This window comes from Semicossyphus pulcher, unplaced genomic scaffold, assembly GCF_022749685.1.
Source record: "Semicossyphus pulcher isolate SPU_LCO1_2020_fin unplaced genomic scaffold, fSemPul1.0.p SCAF_6, whole genome shotgun sequence".
Classification (NCBI taxonomy): Eukaryota; Metazoa; Chordata; class Actinopteri; order Labriformes; family Labridae; genus Semicossyphus; species Semicossyphus pulcher.
In genome coordinates, this window is record NW_027211737.1 from 30,754,798 (window position 1) to 30,774,952 (window position 20,155).

The following is a 20,155-nucleotide window of genomic DNA, read 5'->3' on the forward strand; positions in this document are numbered from 1 at the left end:
ACAGAAAATGTTATTCATGAAGTGAAGCAAGAAACAGAATAAACATATCAAAACGGATTCATTTTCCCTGTTAAACTGATCTTTGCTGCTTTTAATTCTTATGGAAAAAATATAATTACACAGTATGGTGAATATTCAGTTCTAAATGTAAGATATGCAGACGACGGCACAGCTTGTAGCTCCCTGTTCTGCTCTTCAGTTCAGTGAATCATAAAGAGTCATTCATATAATGTAGGTATAAATAAACTTAACATGCATGTCTCATCTATATATGCATGTGAGTCACGGATCTCTGACAGAACAGAAACAGTCGACAGGCAGGCATCAACTCAGATATTCAACTCATGTTTCACATGTAAGTTTAATGTGTCCCTGTTGTTGTTGTTGGCTGGTTTATGACCAGTGAAAAACACCCGGAGGACAAACGGTACAGACGCAGAGCACTAAAGTTTTTTTCAAGTACAGTCATAGCAGCATTTCATTCAGTTTGACATCTTAATAAAACCTGCATATGAAGCTTTTTTATGTTTCCTGTAATAATTAGTGTAATGTGCTGTTCATTTCTTTTTAATGGTGAAGCTTCGGGCAGTCAGACAGCCTCTCATCAGCGCCAGTGTTCGACTAAATAATGAAGCTGCAGCATCTGAGAGTCCTGCTTCATCTAAGTGTACGGTGGCCCTGAGAGCTCAATACGCTTCCTAGCGAAGTGAGCTAGTTAAGGACAACACATGCAAAAAGATGAAACAAAAGTAAATTTTTAAAAACAGCATTTAGAAAACATTCTGTATATCGAGACAAAACAACCAAATACTGAAACAATTAAATAAACAACCAAACCAAATACCACAACATGGAAGAAACATGGAAGAAAACGAGCATCACATACCTCGCTCCGTTTACCAAGGATGCAAACATGTAGGCTGGAGATGTGTATCTTTTGTGCGTTAAGCTGAATCAAACTGCCTGCTTCATGTTACCCCTAAACATGTTAACAAGCGGTCCGTATAAACAACGCATCATAAATAAACAATGTAATTAGCATGAGAAACAGTTAAACAATGAAACGTACTGTGCTAATCCGCTCGGCTACCTGCTAGGTGAGTGAAGCCCTGGCATGTAACATTGCTGTCGTATTTTTACATGTTCAGGGGTACACAGCTTTAACCTGGAAACGAATGACTCGTAACCTAGCAACCGGCTCTGGCAGCCACTTACACAACCAAATACAAAAAGAACCAAAAACTGCAATAAAACCAAACCAAGCAGCAAAAAACAACCAAATATTACAACTCGACCAAATATTACTACTGGACCAAATATTACAACTCAACTAAATATTACAACTCTACTATATAATACAACTCGACAACTCAACCAAATATTACAACTCGACCAAATACCACCACACAGCAAAAATCACAACATACCAAAATACTACAACTTAATACCACAACACAAACTAAATACACGTTTAACTGCTGCTCATGTATGTAAGATTTTTCTTAATTTACTTGTTTAATCTAGCTGCATGTGTTTCCTTAAATTTCAGTGTGTTTAGCTGTCTATAACGATGTCAGTGAGGCAGACACTAAATATCATCTGTGCTCAGGGAGACATTAGCTCATAATCTGTCCATCTTTCTAACTTTAATGGCTGCCAGCAAATAACCTTGTATCTCCTTGAAAAATAACTGCAGGTCATTAAGGCAGCTGCAGCAGTTTTAGAGCCCATAAAATTTAGCTTTATGGCTCTCTGTAGGGGAACAAAGAGTGTCACCACAGCAGCAGGAAAAGAATACTCAGCAGCAAAAATATAAAAATAAAACAGTAAATTCTTGTAAGTTAATGTAACACCACATGACACAAATGATTTAAAGATATAGATTTAGCTGTAGTACCATTCATAAAGCAAAGGAGGGTAACTCAGGAAATAAAGATTAAGGGTAAAGAATGTAACACTCTCCATCTTTAATGCAGACTCATAAAAGTTTCCTGTTAAATATTACTGAGCAGGCTGTTTACTGTCTGAGTGCTGCAGAGCTGATGACCTCACACATCAGACGGACCAATAAAAACGCAGACACCTCTGCAAATCAATAAGAGACTCTAAAATTAAATTGAACCCCAATAAAGCCTCAAAGAGACTGTGAGGTGTGAATACTAATGTTCCAGTTCCAGTTATTGTATCATGACAAAAATATGGCTTGTTGTCATGAATAGATTATTCTGCTGATTATTTCATTGATCAATCGATTTATCGTTTAGTCTATGAAACGATAACATAGCTCAACCAGCGAAGGTGAACATGAGACACAAATTATTAATGATGAACTTACAATAACTTACTGGCAACAATTATCCAGTAGTTGGTGTATTTCAGTTGTAAAATTATGTAAAATAAAGTACTGTTTACTGTTTTTTTTTTTTTTTTTGCTGTATCATGAAACCATTTTACAGTGCTAATGTATAAACTAAAGTATATGCCACTTTATTTATTACACCAAAATACTGTTGTTTAGCTGGTGATGTAAAATTAAAAAAGGCATAGGCCTACTTAAAAATGTATTGTGTAAATTGAACAATACAGTATAGCAAAAAGTTTCCCCTCGACAGACGGCCTTCCTGCTTAAATAAGGGCTTACTTTACTTTGACCTTGAGCCTTGATATGTTATAAAACCAAATGTATTTTTTGGAAAGCTACAACTTAAATTTAATCTGCTTCTAACTCACTGACATGCCAACACAACAGCAATGCTACATCAAGGTTAAGCTAGCTTAGTTAGCAAGGTAAAGTTAGCTGTGGCTTATTTATTGGTAATGTTACAGGATGTCAAAGTCACTGTAAGCTCTTCTAGTTCAACATTAATGTAATGTTAATTGTTGTTTGCATAAGAATGTTCTGATAGTACTCACCAGCAAGTTTACAGGACTGATATGCAACACTATCGTTAGCTGGCTAAGTTAGCGAGGTAAAGTAGTCAAAGTTACTGTTAGCTTTCTAGTTTAACGCTAATGTAATATTAATTTTTGATTGCTTAAGAATGTTCTGATAGTACTCACTGACATGATGACAGGACTGCTGTGCTGCATTAACGTTGGCTAGCTAATTTGGCTAGTTAAAGTTAGCTGTGGCTTATTTATTGGGTACAGTACGGGATCATGAAAAACATGGGCGATTCTAATATTAACTTGGGTAAGAGAAATTTTTGTTGCAATTTTTGCATGAAAATGTTTTCAATTAGCACTCACCAATGTTTATGATCAAACAGTTCTGCTCATTAAACTTGAAAAGACGTCGTTGTACTTTTATCAAAGGAAATTTTTTTTGCGAAGAGTTAATATTTCTATGACTCCCAAAAGGCATTGAACATTTACAGTAACATAGCCTACTGCACACAGCTTATACAGTCAGAACATGCTAAAATGCAGCAATAATAGAGAGGAAACAAAAAAGATATTTGCAGTATAATTATCCTTGCGTTTGAGTGCCTCTGAATGGATTAAAACACTGACCAAAGCAGGTAAAATTCACCTCTCTAAAATCAATGCTGTCCTAATGGAGCTTCCATATTGCATAAGACATTTGAATCCCCCCTTTGGTCATATTCTAGAGTGACTATGTAGCCAACAGGTGATTTAATCCCCTCAATACATACATTTATATTTCTCTAAATAAGGAACACTGCATAACTGCTGTGTCAAAGAGAAGTAAATATGCAAACAGTGAGCAGAGCAGCTCCAGCAGTCAGGAAACTGTTGCCTTTTCACAGATGCACACACTGATTATGCATCGTACGACTGATTACCCAACTGCTCATACATGCAGAAAACGAAACCTGCTCGGATTGTTTCTGGTTTGAAGTCTTTGTTCCAGATGTTATGCAGCCTCGCCAGCAGCTGGGACTGAAACGCATTAATAATCATCACTTCTCTGCCTGGATTAGCACATCAAACACTAGCCGCTAAAGGCTAACCGCTAGCAGAGGATGATTAGCACTTCAAACAGCTGTGTCTTAAGGCGAGGAGTTAGCTGAGCAGGATTAACGCATAAAACACAGCAGCTCTGAGGGAGAGGAAATGCAAATGAGGTGAAGATTTAAACCTTTTTTAGACCAAACGAATCGTCGAGACAGATCAACAGAAACATGTGCAATGATACAGGAATAAGAGCATTATTCATGAGATTACAGTCCATGAACCCGAATCAGATCAAAGTTAATATGTTATTTCATTTTATTTTCAAAACTGAACAAATGGAATTCTGGTTATTCACGTTGTCTCTGTTGGACAGGGGGAGGTCAGAGATGAATCTTAACTAAGCTTATAGATAATTTAACTAATTGTTTTAGGATTAAATTTTAACCATGGAGAAAGCACAGGATCTTTCACGTAACGAACATGGACATTTTGCAAGACAGAGAGAGAAGTCTCCCCAGGGGGGCGCTGAAGAGTTGAAAGGAGGCAAAGATAAATATAGTCATATAGTCTAACTACTAAACTAGTTGGATGTGAGAAAGCAGACATGAAAAACATGCTCATATTAAGTGTCATTTCCAATTTGAGAATTAAATTTTTCGGCTGTCTGTCCAGAAGAAGAAGTGCTTCAGAACCTGCCCGGGAATCTGACCGCCGGGGTCAGCCCTACACACGGGTCTGTATGTGACTGACTGAGTGACCGACTGACAGCTGTAGAGAGAGACATCACAATGGCGGATCATGGAGCATATTGGACCTCCACTGACGCGACTCTCTGTCTATACGGCTCTGGATACTTTGTTCGGGGAGTAGGCGGGGCTGCTCCTCCGCTGCTCGTCTGCTGTTCTCACCTACATCCGCAGCGCGCACCTGCTTTCAAACACGTTGTCATCGGCCTCATAAGGACAGTTCTTATAACACATTGCCCACAGAAGCGCACACTGACCTGATGCAGTCAGCCACATGCTAGCCTTTGACCTACTCTTGTTAAGTTTTCTTCAGTGCCAAAGTAAACCAGGGATAGCAGCCTGTGCATCAATGGGTACACTGGAAACAGGAGCTGCTAACTGCTAATTTAGCTCTCTTGTAATTGCGTTTGACTTAATATAAAGAAAATAAGCACTAAAAAATTGACTTTTCTTCACATAAAATAACATTTGTTCTTAGAATATTATACATTTCTGCATCAGGATTTATTTATTTCAGCATCCTTTTGACCCATTTATTGAAATTAATTACAGCAAAAAGTTCATACCGCAGTAGTTAGCCACATTTTAGCTAATGTGCGACTTGCTAGCTGCCTGAAACAGATGGACACACCAAATACCATAACACAACCTGATACACCAATAGTTGTTCGCGAAATCCTTGTACAAGCCTGGCAAAGCCACACCTGACAAACAGGTCATCAAACTTTGCATTGGTCAACTTCAAGTAACTATGACAACTTCATCCAGAAAAGCTTCCTGGAGAAGGCAAACATTTAGTTTATGAAACGTAATTTAAGAGTGGGTTTTAGCAAATTTTGTTTAACTAACACAACTAAACACAAAGGAAGAATAATCGAATAAACTTGCGTGGCGCCAGCCTATTTATTGTATTGCATGCGTCAGGACGACACTATACATCTGTATCGATATTTTGTCCCACACCTAGTAGACTGTAAGCTAGGCCAGACATGCTACCATTAGCAGCTTACACTGGAGCAGATAAACAGACAGTTTAATTTTTTTTTTTCACTTTAGCTCCTGTTTTTGGTTTCAGAAACTTGGTATAGAATCTTTTTCCCTCTAAAGCTCAATGTACGATCCTTAAACATGGAGAAAATTTTAACTATTATTAGACTGAAAAGGTCAATTGACATCTTTGAACCACCAGAACACAATGTAAACATCATCCGTGGGCTAAATGCTAGCTACTGTTAGCATACCTGGCTTTCTTTGGATAATTGCATTGCTACTCCACTTCTTCCTTATATTTTATTGATTGCAGATGGAGTTTTACATGTTTTCCTTTTGAATGTAGCATGAGTTTCAGTACAGTACAGTACAGTACTTTGAATGCTTAATTAACTAAAGCAAATGTTTTAAGCTAGCAGGTGGTTTCAGCTGACAGTCTGGTCAGGCCTATAGCTTCAGATCTGAATGAAAGGTGGAAACATGATTTTTGTTTGTAGCTGACTGTTTAAGGTGACGAACAGATTCAGGGCAGCGTTGGTTGTTATTTTTATTTTATGTTTTATGTGTTTCCTGTTTCTGACTGATGCTGGGATCAAAGTCTTCCACTGTTCTATTGCTGCTGATGGATTTTAAGTTTGATCAATGAGGAAATGGGTCTAGAAATATGTCTGTGGGCCTTTTATATCTCTCTTGGAATATAGTCTGTGATATTTTTTGCTAGTCTGACACACTGTTTGGGTCTCAGGAGGAAACTGTGCTTTTTATTCCTAATCAATGTGTTTAATTGATTTTTCATTTTAAACTGAATGTGTTTAAAATAATTCAAACCAGGGCTGGGTATCTTTAGAGATTGACATAGTCTGGTGATATTCTGTTTTATTCTCGTCATCATCAAATCTCATGTGAAGAGTCACACCAACAATGACTGTGTCTTTTGGAGAAAAAGTATTCATATTAGCATATTAGCATCAAAATATACTTAAATTACAATAAGTAGAAGAATTTGTTAGTTATTTGATGTTATAAAAAGGGGGTGTGACCTCATGATTGACAGCTCTGTGGACAAATGGGGCTCCTGCAGCGTTCTGTTCCCGAGTAGCAGAGTAGAGGAGGAACGGCGAGAGGAGACGTAACTAACACTAACACTACAGTCATTGAACTTTCCATAAGCGTGAATATTTGCTTCAGACCGACACAAGAAGCTGTTCTGCTGCAGACTGAGCCCACCTGAGGGCTCCAACACGGCAAGGACACAAGGTAAAGGTGTCTTTTGGGTAGAGGAAGGGGCGGGACGTCAATACTGCGGCTCCACCAGCTGATTTCTACTGCGCCCGCTCCAGGGGGATTTTGGGTTTATTTTTGTAGAACAAGAGGAGGTGGAGACACGTTGTCCATCTTTAAATACAGTCATTAATTGTGACTGACTTGTGCTAGCAAGGTAGCTGTTAGCGATCAAGCTACACCTGGACAATTACACCTGTAACTACATCACCAAGAATCAAAATGTTTTGCTTAGAATCATCGAATAATTTTTCCGATTCCAGATTTAAGGCGACCTGAAAACGATGTTATATTTTGTCTTTTCATGAGATTTGTCAACAGGAAGAATAAATAAGTGTATGCCAGACTTATTTTACTGCAGTGGGGTGAGTATTTCAATAGTGATACCCAGCCCTGATCTGGTCGTGCCTAGGTGGTGACGAAACTCTGATGGGCACTTCATCTTTTCTTTCACGGAGGAGAACCGAAAAATCATCATGTATGTATTATTTAAGCCCGAACAATGATCTGTTACCAGACCTAACCAAACTCAATTATTTGGCTTTGACGTTGTTCTTTACAAAATGCCTCACGACAACAAACAACGCCCACAAATCTCACAAGAGTTTCGCTCATGTGGGGTTACCATCCAGACACGACCCCCGTCTCTGACCTGCCCAGTGAGAGGGGTCAAAGGTCAAAACTGAAAATGTGTTATATGATGTTGGAGGTGAACACCATGTTGACCATCATCCATGTGTTGCTGCCCCTGCCCCCTCCCTTTGTTTTATGTACACAAACACACACTGTGCGACAGATGGCATTATAGCAGCAGAGTGTTGGTATAATGATCTGAGGTGCTGAGGGTCATCACTGCTTCATTCACCGCCATCTTTGTTTCCCTCTCCCCTCCACTCCATCCCCCTCCCCAGGATGTGTTTTTTTACTTTGCGCTGTGTGATGTACTTCCTGTTGTGTTCCTGTGTTTGAGCCTCATGTGTGTTTGTATCGGCAGTAAAACAGAGGGAAGCTCTCGTGTTTTACTGAAACATCACTTCATCTGAAACAGGAACGAGCCTGCAGGACAGGACTCACATATGCACACACACACACATAAACACAGCCAGGACATACCGTAGGCAGGTAGTGATGTACATTTGTTCAGTGAAGCAGACAGACTGTGTGCAGGCAGCGTGTTATATAATAGGCAGATGGTCAACGCCACACACGCATTACACACACATCTAATGTATTCAGTATTAGTTGTAATAATATACTGCATTATCTGATTTTAAACCATACAATACAAATACTTTATTATATTTCATATTACATTTTGACTGATCCGCACAATATTATATCATAATATCATCATATTATACAATATTGTACAATAATATGCTATACTACATTATGCTGTATTATACTTTTATAAAATATGAAATGTATTACACATACAATTTTTCTTATATTCTATAGTATAAAATATACTATACTATCACATGTTATAATAGCAATATAATACCATAGTTCTGGACAATACACTCACAATTATAATTGTAATCATCATTACAATATTTTACTAAACTACAATGTGTACTGGTACTATTCTATTTTTTAATATAATATATACTATTATTATACATTACTATGCTAAGCTATGCCATATTGTTTTATATAATACAGAACTGTATTATACTATAATACGACAATATTTTGATACTACATTTTACATACTGCTACTATACTACTGCCGCTCTATACGTTTTATATTATATTATATTATATTATATTATATTAACACTGCACTGTCTACTGATACTGTTCATAATGTACTTTACTTTGTCATGCTATTAATGTACTATGTTATGAAACAATATACTGTACTACACTTTACCATACTGTAACATGCATTGCTAAACTATCAATATCCTGTTGTTAATCATGTTATATACTAGTATGTAACAAACTATATGTTTTTTTTATTTTATTTGCACATATACACACATACAAAAAGAGACGATAATATTAGTAAAAAGATTAATGTTGTGCCAGAGAGGTTAGAAGCCAAAAAGGGTTGAGAAGATACCTCCCCTAGTAAATATCAATGAAAGTTAAAAACAAAAATATCCCCAGTGATCAAAACGTTGAGACTAAGCGGTAGTAATACAACATTATTAAAAATATATTGACTTGACTGAAGATTGTTTTTTACACAGTGGAATGCATTAAATATAGTATATCCAGAAAGTTTTAAAAGCCTTGGCTAATTAGTTATGCACACAATAATGTTTTCATACTACAAAGAACTAAGCTGTACACTGTTTTACTACATTATATACCCTGACTATACAAGGTAAATATGCGAACGTACACATACTATGTAGGTAACATACTGTTTAATATTACGGTATGTTGCAGTTTTCTTTAATCATACTTTTACATTGTTACGTTATATTACACTGTGCTATACCATACTATATTGCACTATATGTAGGAATCAAATCTACACCCACTTCAGTTTGGTTTTCGTCCGCACTGTTCCACAGAGGCTGCTACGTGTTTTTATAGAACAGCTTATATCATCTTTAGACCACGGTGCAATAGTGGGGGCAGTTTTTAAAACCTTTAAAAGTTAGTTTCTCTAGATAGAACTTTACAGTATTTCAAATCCTATCTCAGAATAAAACAGGAGTCCCACAGGGTTGTGTTCTTGGCCCACTTCTCTTTCGTTTGTACATAAAGGACTCACCACAGTCATGTCCCAGGTGCAGGTTTTCAGATGTGTGCAGATGCAGCATATATGTAAAGGGTAGAACCACTTCCACACAGCTTATACTAAACTATACTGTTATATGTGTTTATGTATAGCAGTGTAGTGTCCTTAACTGCTAAACTGAACTCACTGAAACACCGTATACTACATGTTACTCCATGATACTCCATGATACTGCCTGATACTACATTCCACAGTGACAGAGGTGTGTAGTAGTGTAGTAGCGCTCAGTGAGTGTCTCTGCTGCGTGTGTTAATGTGTGTGTGCACCTATCGTATCATTTATTTTAGGATAGGAAAAGTGGTAGAGCAGAGCCCGAGCCCAAACTGAAAACCTCTTTTAGGTCCATCACTTCGACCTCCGACCTCAAACGCCGTAGGGCCTCCGGGGACACCACGGTAAGGAGATGAAGACCACCTACCCTCCTCCTGTCCTCCTCTTCCACCCTCTGTCCTCCTCTCATCCTCCACCTTTCTTTACTTTCACATTTCCACATCATTTTCATCTTTCTTTGTCTCCCCTTTCCCTCTCAGTCAGCCTCTTCTATCTTTGTCATATTTTTCCTCCATCAAAACCATTTTTCTTTCTTCTTGTCATCTCCGCCCCTCTCCTCCTCCCTCCTATCCTCTCCTCTACTGTCAACTCATTCCAAACTCCATCATCTCCTTGCTGACTCATCATGGCCGCCCGTCTGTCAGTCAGCCAGCCATCTTTGCCTTCCGGCCTCCACCAGCTCATCTGTCCCTCAGAGAGACAGACAGACAAAAGACAGACTAGAGGAAACAGATTGAAGACAGAAAGCGTCCGGTTTGATCCGTCAGCTCAGGTCAGGGCTCGTGTTGTTGCCGGGTTTTATTCCTCACACTGTGAGAGTCGTCCTCTTGCAAAGGAGAAGTGAAGAGGGTCAGACTGTGTGGTATCTTTTCTCCTGTGGACCTTTTGTCCTGTCGTCCCTCCTCTCTGTTTTTGTCTTGTGGTTTTGTCTCTGTCCTGTCTGTCTCCTTGTCTTCCCTGTTCTGTTGTTTTTCCTGTCCTTCCTCTCCTGTCATCTCTCTGTCCCTTCATCTCGCCAAAAATATCCCACAAACCTTGTCAAAGACTTTTTATTCTTCTCCTTCTTCTACTAACGATCAGCTCTTATCCTCTCAGGTCGCCCTGCAGAGACGTGTGTTTCTCCTCTAACTCGTCTCATTTTCAGCATCCTATCGAGGCGACAGTTTTTGGAGCTGGTGAATTAAAGCTGTCAGACGCGATGATGTGTCTGAGCGTAAATGGCTTCTCCCTCGGCTAATAAATGACATATTTTTGCAGCTCAGCTCATCCAACGGGAATCTCTGCCGGAGTCAAAGCGACTTCATTAAAAATCTATTACTCTGGATCATTTCTGTCATCAGTGTTGATGGTTTTGACCTGTCTGTGGCCGCTGCAGCTTGCATCACTTTTTTATTTCAGCTTCAGTTTGGAAGAAGTATGAAGTATTTATTGTCTTTCATTCCCAAACAGTCATTTATGCTCTCCTAAAAAATGGTGATTCACCTCTATAGAGGACAGAGTGGGTTTGTTTCCCCAGCTGTGTTCTCATTGTGTTGAGCCTGTGAAATCCTTTTCACATCCTAAATACAATGCAGAGAAATGTGCCAAATGTTCTGTGCTAGTTCTTTCTTTGCATTTTTAACCCACAGCAGTCGGCCATTTTGCATCCCCTCTCCCTCCAGATATACATTGTATTTAATGTGAAGGGAAGCAAGAAGCCCAAAGGGGCCTTTTCTCAGGGATCAAACTCTCACACCGTCTGTTACTGAACATTAAAACATCCTGCAGCTCAATTATCTGTGTTAATGTTCAGTAACAGGCAGCTCTGTTGATCACAGCAGTGACTGATCACTCAGGGGTGACGGGGGGGAGGAGGGGGAGACTCATTTCTCTTTGTGATCATCTCTCTTTATTTTCTATATGAGTGTTTTTCCTCTCTCAGTGGATTTGAATGGTGTCCAGACTACATGCTGTACTACACACACACTGCCTCTGTCCTCCTCTGCAAGCACGACTGACCTGTAGCCTGAAAGCACTCACAGCTTCCTGTTCAGACTCTGTTACTGACAAATGGCCCTGGTAGAGGAACTGTGTCAGTAAATGTGTTGATTCCTTTTATACAAATAATTAAGTCTATAAAATGTTAGAAAAGACTCAAACGTGACGTCTTTAAGTGTCATATTCGACCCAAAGTCTAAACCTCAAAGAGATTCAGCTGGCTGAGATCGAATGAGTCAAACAATCGAAGTAGTTTTCTGTTGATCGACTAATTGTTATAGATCTCTTTTTAGGAAGGAAACTACACTATACTAAAGCCCTATTCACACTGGACTAGTATTAAATGTAGAGCTGTAGTTATTTAAGATAATTACAGTCTCTTAATCCCACCTGACACACGACTTGGGGATGATATGTAAATCCTACAAGGTCCCCTGGTTTTTCTAGTCCCGTGTGAATAGGGCCTAATTTCGGAAAAGGAAACAAGTTAAAGTGAAGCTGACAAATGACAACTTAAAGAGTTGCAGGGAATATATCTTGATGAACAACCTCCTAGCTCCGCACCGAACACGCCAACATCCTGTTGACATATGACAAACAGGTTCCAGATTTTGTTGGGGGATGAGTATACCAACAGAATATCATCACAACCTATAAATGATGTGTTAAACCAAAAGGAAGTACGCCATTCTCTCATGTCCAGAAACACTGAGAGGCTGTTTAGAGAATATGAGGGAAAGGTCCCAGACAGACGAAACATCCTGCTTTCCTCCTTTCTCACTTCTGAGCATGTTTGAGAGACGACCTCATGTTAAAGGGGAATTCCAGTATTTTTAAAACTTGGCCCTACTTTTATATATTTCGGGGTGCACATTTCAAAAAGGTACAAACTGTTTTGGAAAAGCTTCGGTAGCTTGTTTTAAAGCCTGTAGCCATGAAACGGGCTGCAACATAATGCTGCGCCTGATCAAAGTGCTTCCAACAAAAGTTCTTGTTTTAGTCACTGACAGGCTCAGAGTGTTATTCTAAGTGTCTGACAACATGACAGAAAGGATCCCTGCAGAGATGGACCTTCAAACCAGATGTAGTTGTTATATCGCTCTCAAAGCCACCAGACAAAAACAGTCATTTGACCTTGCTGAACAGGGGAGTTGTTTGACCACATGGTACAAGTGTGTCTGTCCACTGTGTTAAAATCCAAATTGCTCAAACAGGAGATACAAGGTCCCAGGTTTTAATAAGTTTAAACTGAAGCAGTCTTTTGTTCACCAGTCTATCCTAATATTGAGAGTTGAGCTAAATCCCAATAAAAAGTACACCAAAGGGCCTTGAATAGTGTGTTCTGTGTTATGAAATGTCATGTCAAATGTACAGCTCCGGAAAAAATAAGAGACCACTGCAAAAATATGTTTTTCTATGGTTCTATTTATAGGTTTGTGTTTGTTTTATTGTAAACAACATTTCTCCTACTTCCAGACAAAATGTTCTCATTTAGGTCTTTTATTTGCAGATTTGCAATGACGACTGGTAAAGGTACAAAAAAGATGCATTTCAGAGCTGGAATAATGCAAAGAAAACAAGTCCATGTTCATGTTGTAAAAACAGTAAGAGTTCAAACATCAATATTTTGGGAATAACCTGGTGAATCTCTGCATGCTCTGCACCAGTCTGTCTGTCACAGTGCTGTTGGGTGACGTTAGGCCGCTCTTAGTGCACATCGTCTTTGTTCGATGGCTTGTGACCATCCATCTTCCTCTTGATCACGTTCAGGAGGTTTTCAGTGGGGTTCACAACTGGACTGGGCTGACATGTAGAAAGAGATGCTGATTTCAGGAACATTTGGAGTGGGCTCTTAATGTTTTTCCGGAGCTGTATGTATTTCGTATCCTATTCTTAAAAGGAGGTATTATGCTGTTTCACATATATAATGTTACATTGTTGGATGTTCAGACTAAACGTGTGTGAAGTTTCAGATCTGTAGGTAAAAGTATGTTGGAGTAATCCCCAGGCTTCTCAGCTCAGTCTGCAGGCTGCTGTGAACGCCAGGTTTCACACGCTGCTGTTCTACACGCTGCACTTTGTGACGCCACAAAGTGCAGCCTCAGCAGGCTCCCGAGAGCTGGCCAATCAGAAGAAAGTTGGCATGTAGGGGCGGGGTTTCTTAAAGGGACAGAGTTGACTGAGTCGTGTCAGGCAGAGGCTGTTTGAGGGCCTGCACAGAGCACCAGTGTGAGAAACATGAGAAGTTTTGCTAAGCTAGTATGCTAAGGTACTCCACAGGTATCACAGAGTGAAAATATGAAGCTTGAAATTACCATAATACCCCTCCTTTAACTTTTATGTTGCAAATGGAGCTGCTCTGATGCCAGAAAACTTCAGACAAAGTATTATTAATCAATCAATCATAAAACACAGTCACACAATAACACAAATTAGCCAGTTAAGTCAGAGGTAGACCAGCAACCCCCATGTTTTGCAAGGTAAAATAACTGTTTTTGTCATTGCTGTTTGCACCAATAGAAATGAGACCCCAAAATATTTAAAAATGCTGCTTTTGCCCTCTAAGTCAATTTTTCTTCATTATTTCTAACAAAAAACAATAACGAAAGTGTAACTCAAATCAGGCACAATCAGACGTCCGCCATCTTGGCTCTGAGGTTAGTGTTTAAGGTGTTGAATTAATGTGTGTGTTTCTTTTGCTCTCTTTCTCTTTTTTTTTTTGTCCCTCACCTTGTAGCCGTACCCAACTGACATCACCGGCCAACTCAACCTATCGGATCCCTCCGTCAGCACCGTGGTCTGAGAGAGAGAGAGAGAGAGAGAGAGAGAGAAAGAGCTTCACTGCTGTTGCTGAGCCTCACACACACATAAAGACCCTCTGGACACACGCACACACGGTACACACACACACACACACACTCACACACACACACACACACACATTATATAAACAAACAGGCATCATGTAAACACACACAGATGGACAGACTGAACCTCCTCTGAGACAGGAAGGAGAATATGATGGCATCACGCTGTGCCAACACACACACACACATACACACACACACATAGACTAACCATCTGTCATCACAAACACCAAACACACACACACACACATACACACAGATACTCGCCTTGCTCCGCTTGTAGCCGCCAGCCTCCGTCAACCAGAGGGTCTTTTATTTTGAAAGAACTGTTTCAAATAGGTTTTATTTTGGTTGATGTCATCGGTGTTGTACAGTTCATTCTGTTTCCTGTTCGTCACACTCATTTCACACAGACTCATCAATCCCACTGATCAGTTTCTGAACTGGTTCATCTTGCCGGAAAAACTCGAGCTCCTAAAATGAATTATGTTTCCTCCGAGCGGAAACAAACACAAAGGATCTGTCGATGGATCGGGAACATGTTCAATTCATCAGGAACCTATGGATGGATTGGGATTCCATTGATCAGTCGGGAAAATGTCAATGGATAGAGAATTCCTTGATCGATCGGGAACCCCTCGATCAATCAGGAACTCGTCGATCAATTGGGAACCCGTTCATCCATCTTGAACCTGTCGATCGGTCCTGATCCTTCATCAGGATGCGGTAAGTAGGCTGAGCCTCTGGGACAGGAAGTACCTTTAACATAGAACAGCAGGTGTCTCCCAGATCACTGAACCAGCCTGTATGGATCTGTCATGGCTTTCCACCGCTGAGGCTCATGGGTAACGCAGTCTCTAGAGCCATTCCACCGAACATAGTGGTCAGCCATGAAGGAACCCGACAGTTTGGTTCAGTGGTTCAGGAAACTCTTGTTGTTCTGTGTTCAGGGCCCCCCTCACAAACAGTTTGTAACACACTATCATGTATGAAAGCATTTTATTCTTCATGTATTTATTAATTATACATATGAATTTCTTCTTCACTGTAATGACCAACTCTAATGAAAACCAAGAGACCAGCTGAAATCTAGACAAGTTGGCAACAGATATAACCTAATTCTGTTGTGTTATAAACCATTTATTAGTCCTTTTACTGCTTATGAAACTCTAACAGACGGATTAAAATGCAATGAGACAATTTTACAAACAATATTTCAAATATTACACGTACAAAACCATGTGTGTAAATAATTGTTATATGCTTTAAACTTCCCATAATATCAAAAAAGACAGTTCTTTTTTTTACTACATACGTTTTGCCAACGTGTAGCCCAACAATGACAAAAGAACAGTTATTTGTAAATCCTTTTTTCAGAATTTGTCATTTCCTGGATAACATGAAAAATGTTGACTTCTCCAGCACTCAGGATGTAAACTAATTTAGCTTCTAATAAAATGTTTTATTTATTTTTATGACCCTCCCCCATGACACAAAGGTCCTAGGAGCTAGCAAGCAGTCGTGGGTCATCACTGTGATTTCGTTCCACGTCCCCACGTTGAGTACATTTAACGTCAATCAATACCTGTAACATGTCCTGCCCTAGCTTCCTTACTTTGAAGGAAACACTTAACAATACACAATCAAATAGCACTTTACATGTTACTTCATGGGAACTTTAACTCTCCAAATAATTCAATCATAATTATTATTTTTATTATTATTATTATCTATCTTTGAATTGTTTCAAGAAGCTGCAAATTTTGAGAGAAAAAGTTTTATTTTATGGACATCTTAAAGTCCTGAAAGTTGTTTGTTATTAATTTAATTTATTTTAAGATTACACTTTCATTTATATAACAACATATTATGCTGTGACAGCAGATTTAATTTATTAAGGACATATTTTATCTTAAATAAGTTAATACTGCCTTCAACACAACCCAAACCACCAAAAACTGTTCAGATTTTATTTATCAATTTAACTGCTCAGTTATTCTTTCTGTTTCATATGAATGTAACCAGATAGTTTTGTGTATTAGAATGATATGGATCTGTCGCAGGAGTGGCTTTAAACACTAAAGAATAGTTTAGAAAACACTTCCTGAACCAGAGGCTCCGCCCACCAGCCCCCTGACAGTCCCAGGGCATGATGGGAAATCTACACACTGCTCCACTTTCCACTGTTTCTCTGCTGAAGATGTCAGTCTCTGTCTACCTCAAAAACACTGTAACTCCCACCTGCCAGAAACTGATGTCCTGTGAAAACCTCCTAACTCCTCACAGGCCTGTATACTCAGGCCCGATGGAGTTAGGAGGTTTTCACGCTGCAGAAGCGATGTAGCTGCCGTCTCTAAGGTTTAACCTGTCATTACAAATGACGTTCTGTAGAAAATACACATGTGCATGAAAAATACAACAAATCTGGGCTAAGAGCCTCACTGAGAACTAGAAAACTTCAAACTGAGTATTTTTTAATATAATAATGTCACATATAAGAGCCACACAAGGGTTAGAACGTTTAGGTTAATAAAATAAGCTTTATTTTTAGAAATCAGCCTGCAGAGACGCAATTATTTACTGTGATTAAACCTTTTGCAGCAACATCTCAAATAAACTGTATTTTAATAAGGAAAAGACTGAAGATAAATCAGGCTATTGCTTAGATAGCAGTTAAAGTTAATAGGCTAGTCCTTGATTGTAAATGACAATATTAATTATGAATGTGACTTGAACAACTGGCACTAATATAGCAGCTTATGCTAACCAGCAAGTCCATCTTCTAAATGAAAATGATCATTTAACAAAGACCAACTCAGCTAATGCGAGTACTATTGCACCAGCTAAAGCTCATTGCATTGGTCCTTTTTGTATAGCTAAACTACACGTATAACAGGATTTCTAAAGACATTGAGCGCTAATGCTAAGGTAATGTAACTTATTATGAAAAACTTAAGCTAACTACATAAATGTTATTTTTAATTGGAAAAATCACCCACTTTAAAAGATTAATGCAGGTCATGCTCAGATAGTTGCCTAAGCTTACACATTAGTCATTTCTAAATGTGTTTATAACCAACCCATAAGCATTAGCTAACTGGGTAACACTAATGCTAATATAGCAGGTAAAGCTAAAAGTAGGTGTAATCTATTAATAGCATTGATCCTTGGAAAATGACAAAGACCAGTCTCAGCTAATGCTAATACTACTGCATGTAACGCTAATAGTCTGTTAAAAATTCCTCAACACTTCAGGAATGGGAAAACTTCTTCATAACTACAGTATTAAGATGCTATATTAGAATTTAAGTACTTTGAACAATAGATTCTTACTTTTTTAATTTTTCATTTATTTAACCAGAATTTCCCTTGAGATTAAAATATCCTTGTACATGGAGATATGGCCCGATAGTACTCTTCTACAAAGTAACACAAATTATTTAAATACAATTTTAACTCTATAACTCTAGTCCCCATCCCATCCCATTACTACATTGGTAATGCTAACCAGTTATCCACAGGGATAACACGGATTCTGTTGCTAATGCCGTGTTTAAGTTAGTGTGGGTTAAATGAGAAAGTGTTCCTGTACCAAACATACATAGTTAAATTTATGTAAAAGTAATGCTCATACTATGTAGCAGATACTTCTAAAAGGCTACTGTAAACGATATCTCCTTCTGTTGCTAACGCAAAAGTATCATATACGACCAAACATGATTTCTGATTCACGAAATAATTTGTTTAATAATAAGAGGGTTAAAAATCAACACTAATGCTAACGCTAATACTTATGCTAATGTGTTAGACAAGGCTGATTATAATGTCCCTCTTAAAACTTAAAAAAAAAGGCTCAGGATTTTTATTTTTTTCTAAATAAGATGTTAACATTGTTTTATTATTCAGAAATCAGTGTAATATTTTTTTCAGGTACGAGAAAATAAACTTTGTAGAATTTATGGATCCAACCAACAATCCAAAAATACAAAATGTTCATTTCAGTACCATTTTAAATGAAGGGTATCCATAAATATTCACACGCAAACATACAAGAAGCTTGAATAGGAGAAGACTTGAAGCATCTTTGCTTAGTGATGATTTAGAAGAACTTACAAAGTAATTCTCCAAACTAGATTTTGGTCACTTGAAAAATAATTTCTTGACTACATTTTTGTTCTTTAATCAGGATGCTAGAGGCCCACAAACATTTGTTTGAATCCATATTTACTTGTTACTTCCTGTGGATTTCACATTAAGAGTAGTGATGAAAACAGTTGTCAAGAATGTTTTCTTTGGTGAGTCTTTTGTTCCATAAATAATTGATTAAAAAAACAATATTTTTGAGACTGAAATAAGACACAAATATGACAGTGATATGGAAGGAAATAAACCAAACACCTGAGGTCTTTCATTTGGAAGCGAGAATTGAATGAAATTACATTTTTTATTTTCAGAATTTCAGACTCAAACAGCCAGAATCTCACATTATATTTTTGGGTATTTTTCAGCTGCAGCGTTTGAAAATTTGATTCTTCCTTCAGTTAATTTGACCATTTTGTTCGTTCTGGTCTTCATCGCGTCTCTGCGGGCAGATTCTCCAGAGAATCATTTTGAGGTTCGGTTTAAAACTCAGTTTGTCTTCAGAAACAGCTTTAGTAAGGATTTATCCGAACAAAGTGAAGTGATGTACATGCTTATCCCTCAGGTGAAGGTCTGACAGAGTCCGGTCGCTGTTTACAGCAGAAGAAATATTGATAAACAGTTCTGCACTAATATGAAATTCAGCTTCATGTTGCTGAACACAAACTTTTCTTTGTTCTCAGTGACGTTCAGCTCGTTGCACTTCACACATGTTAATACTGATGCTGTATTAAAGGGGAGCTGCACCACCATGATTCACTTTAAACCTGGATCACATTACGAATCCACACTTCCCATTTAATTGATTTATTCCAATTTTTGATGATTTCAATAACCGTCTCTGCTTTATTTTAGGTTTTATTTTAGAAGAAACGTCTGAGTCAGCAGCTGAATCGATCACTGACTCCAATCCCGTAACATGAATTATAAGCTGCGGACTGTAAAATGAACATCAAGCTTCACTTTCAACTTTAAAACATTTCTCTGCATCTTTGTGACTCACGGTACAGCCTTTAGAGGTTATGCTTTGAAAAATAGGAAAATACACGTAAAATAGTCTTATACAGAAAATTATCTATAGATCTTTTTTTGGGGGGGGGGAACAGTGCCTTGTTGAAACCTGAGTTTAAAGGTTCAAGGTTCAGCTTTATTATTGGCTTTTACAATGAAATGCAGCCACGTCTATACACAAACACACAAATACATCCATGAGCAGACATTTACAAATTATTAAAATATTAACATTTGAATAGAATAAAAAAATTAAACAGGAATATAAGAGTAGCGCTTAATAAAGACAGACTAAATTGTGTATAAACATATATATGTGCAATATAAGTATTAGTTATTGTGCAAAAACTTGAAGTAGCAGTGTGAGTAACATGACAGAGTAGTTGACAGTACATGTGACGGATGCAGAGTGATGT

At 38.2% G+C, this 20,155-nt stretch overlaps 1 protein-coding gene across 1 annotated transcript in view; it reads left to right on the top strand.

Moving 5' to 3' along the window:
* grin1b (glutamate receptor, ionotropic, N-methyl D-aspartate 1b) overlaps nucleotides 1-15,408 on the top strand; it is a 71,829-nt gene extending 56,421 nt beyond the window's left edge. Inside the window, exons 21-22 of the mRNA XM_069682692.1 lie at nucleotides 9,981-10,088; nucleotides 14,459-15,408. Coding sequence (XP_069538793.1) covers nucleotides 9,981-10,088; nucleotides 14,459-14,524 — 174 coding nt within the window. The 3' untranslated portion in view covers nucleotides 14,525-15,408. The remainder of the gene's footprint in view (nucleotides 1-9,980; nucleotides 10,089-14,458) is intronic.
* Nucleotides 15,409-20,155: the final 4,747 nt, after the last annotated feature.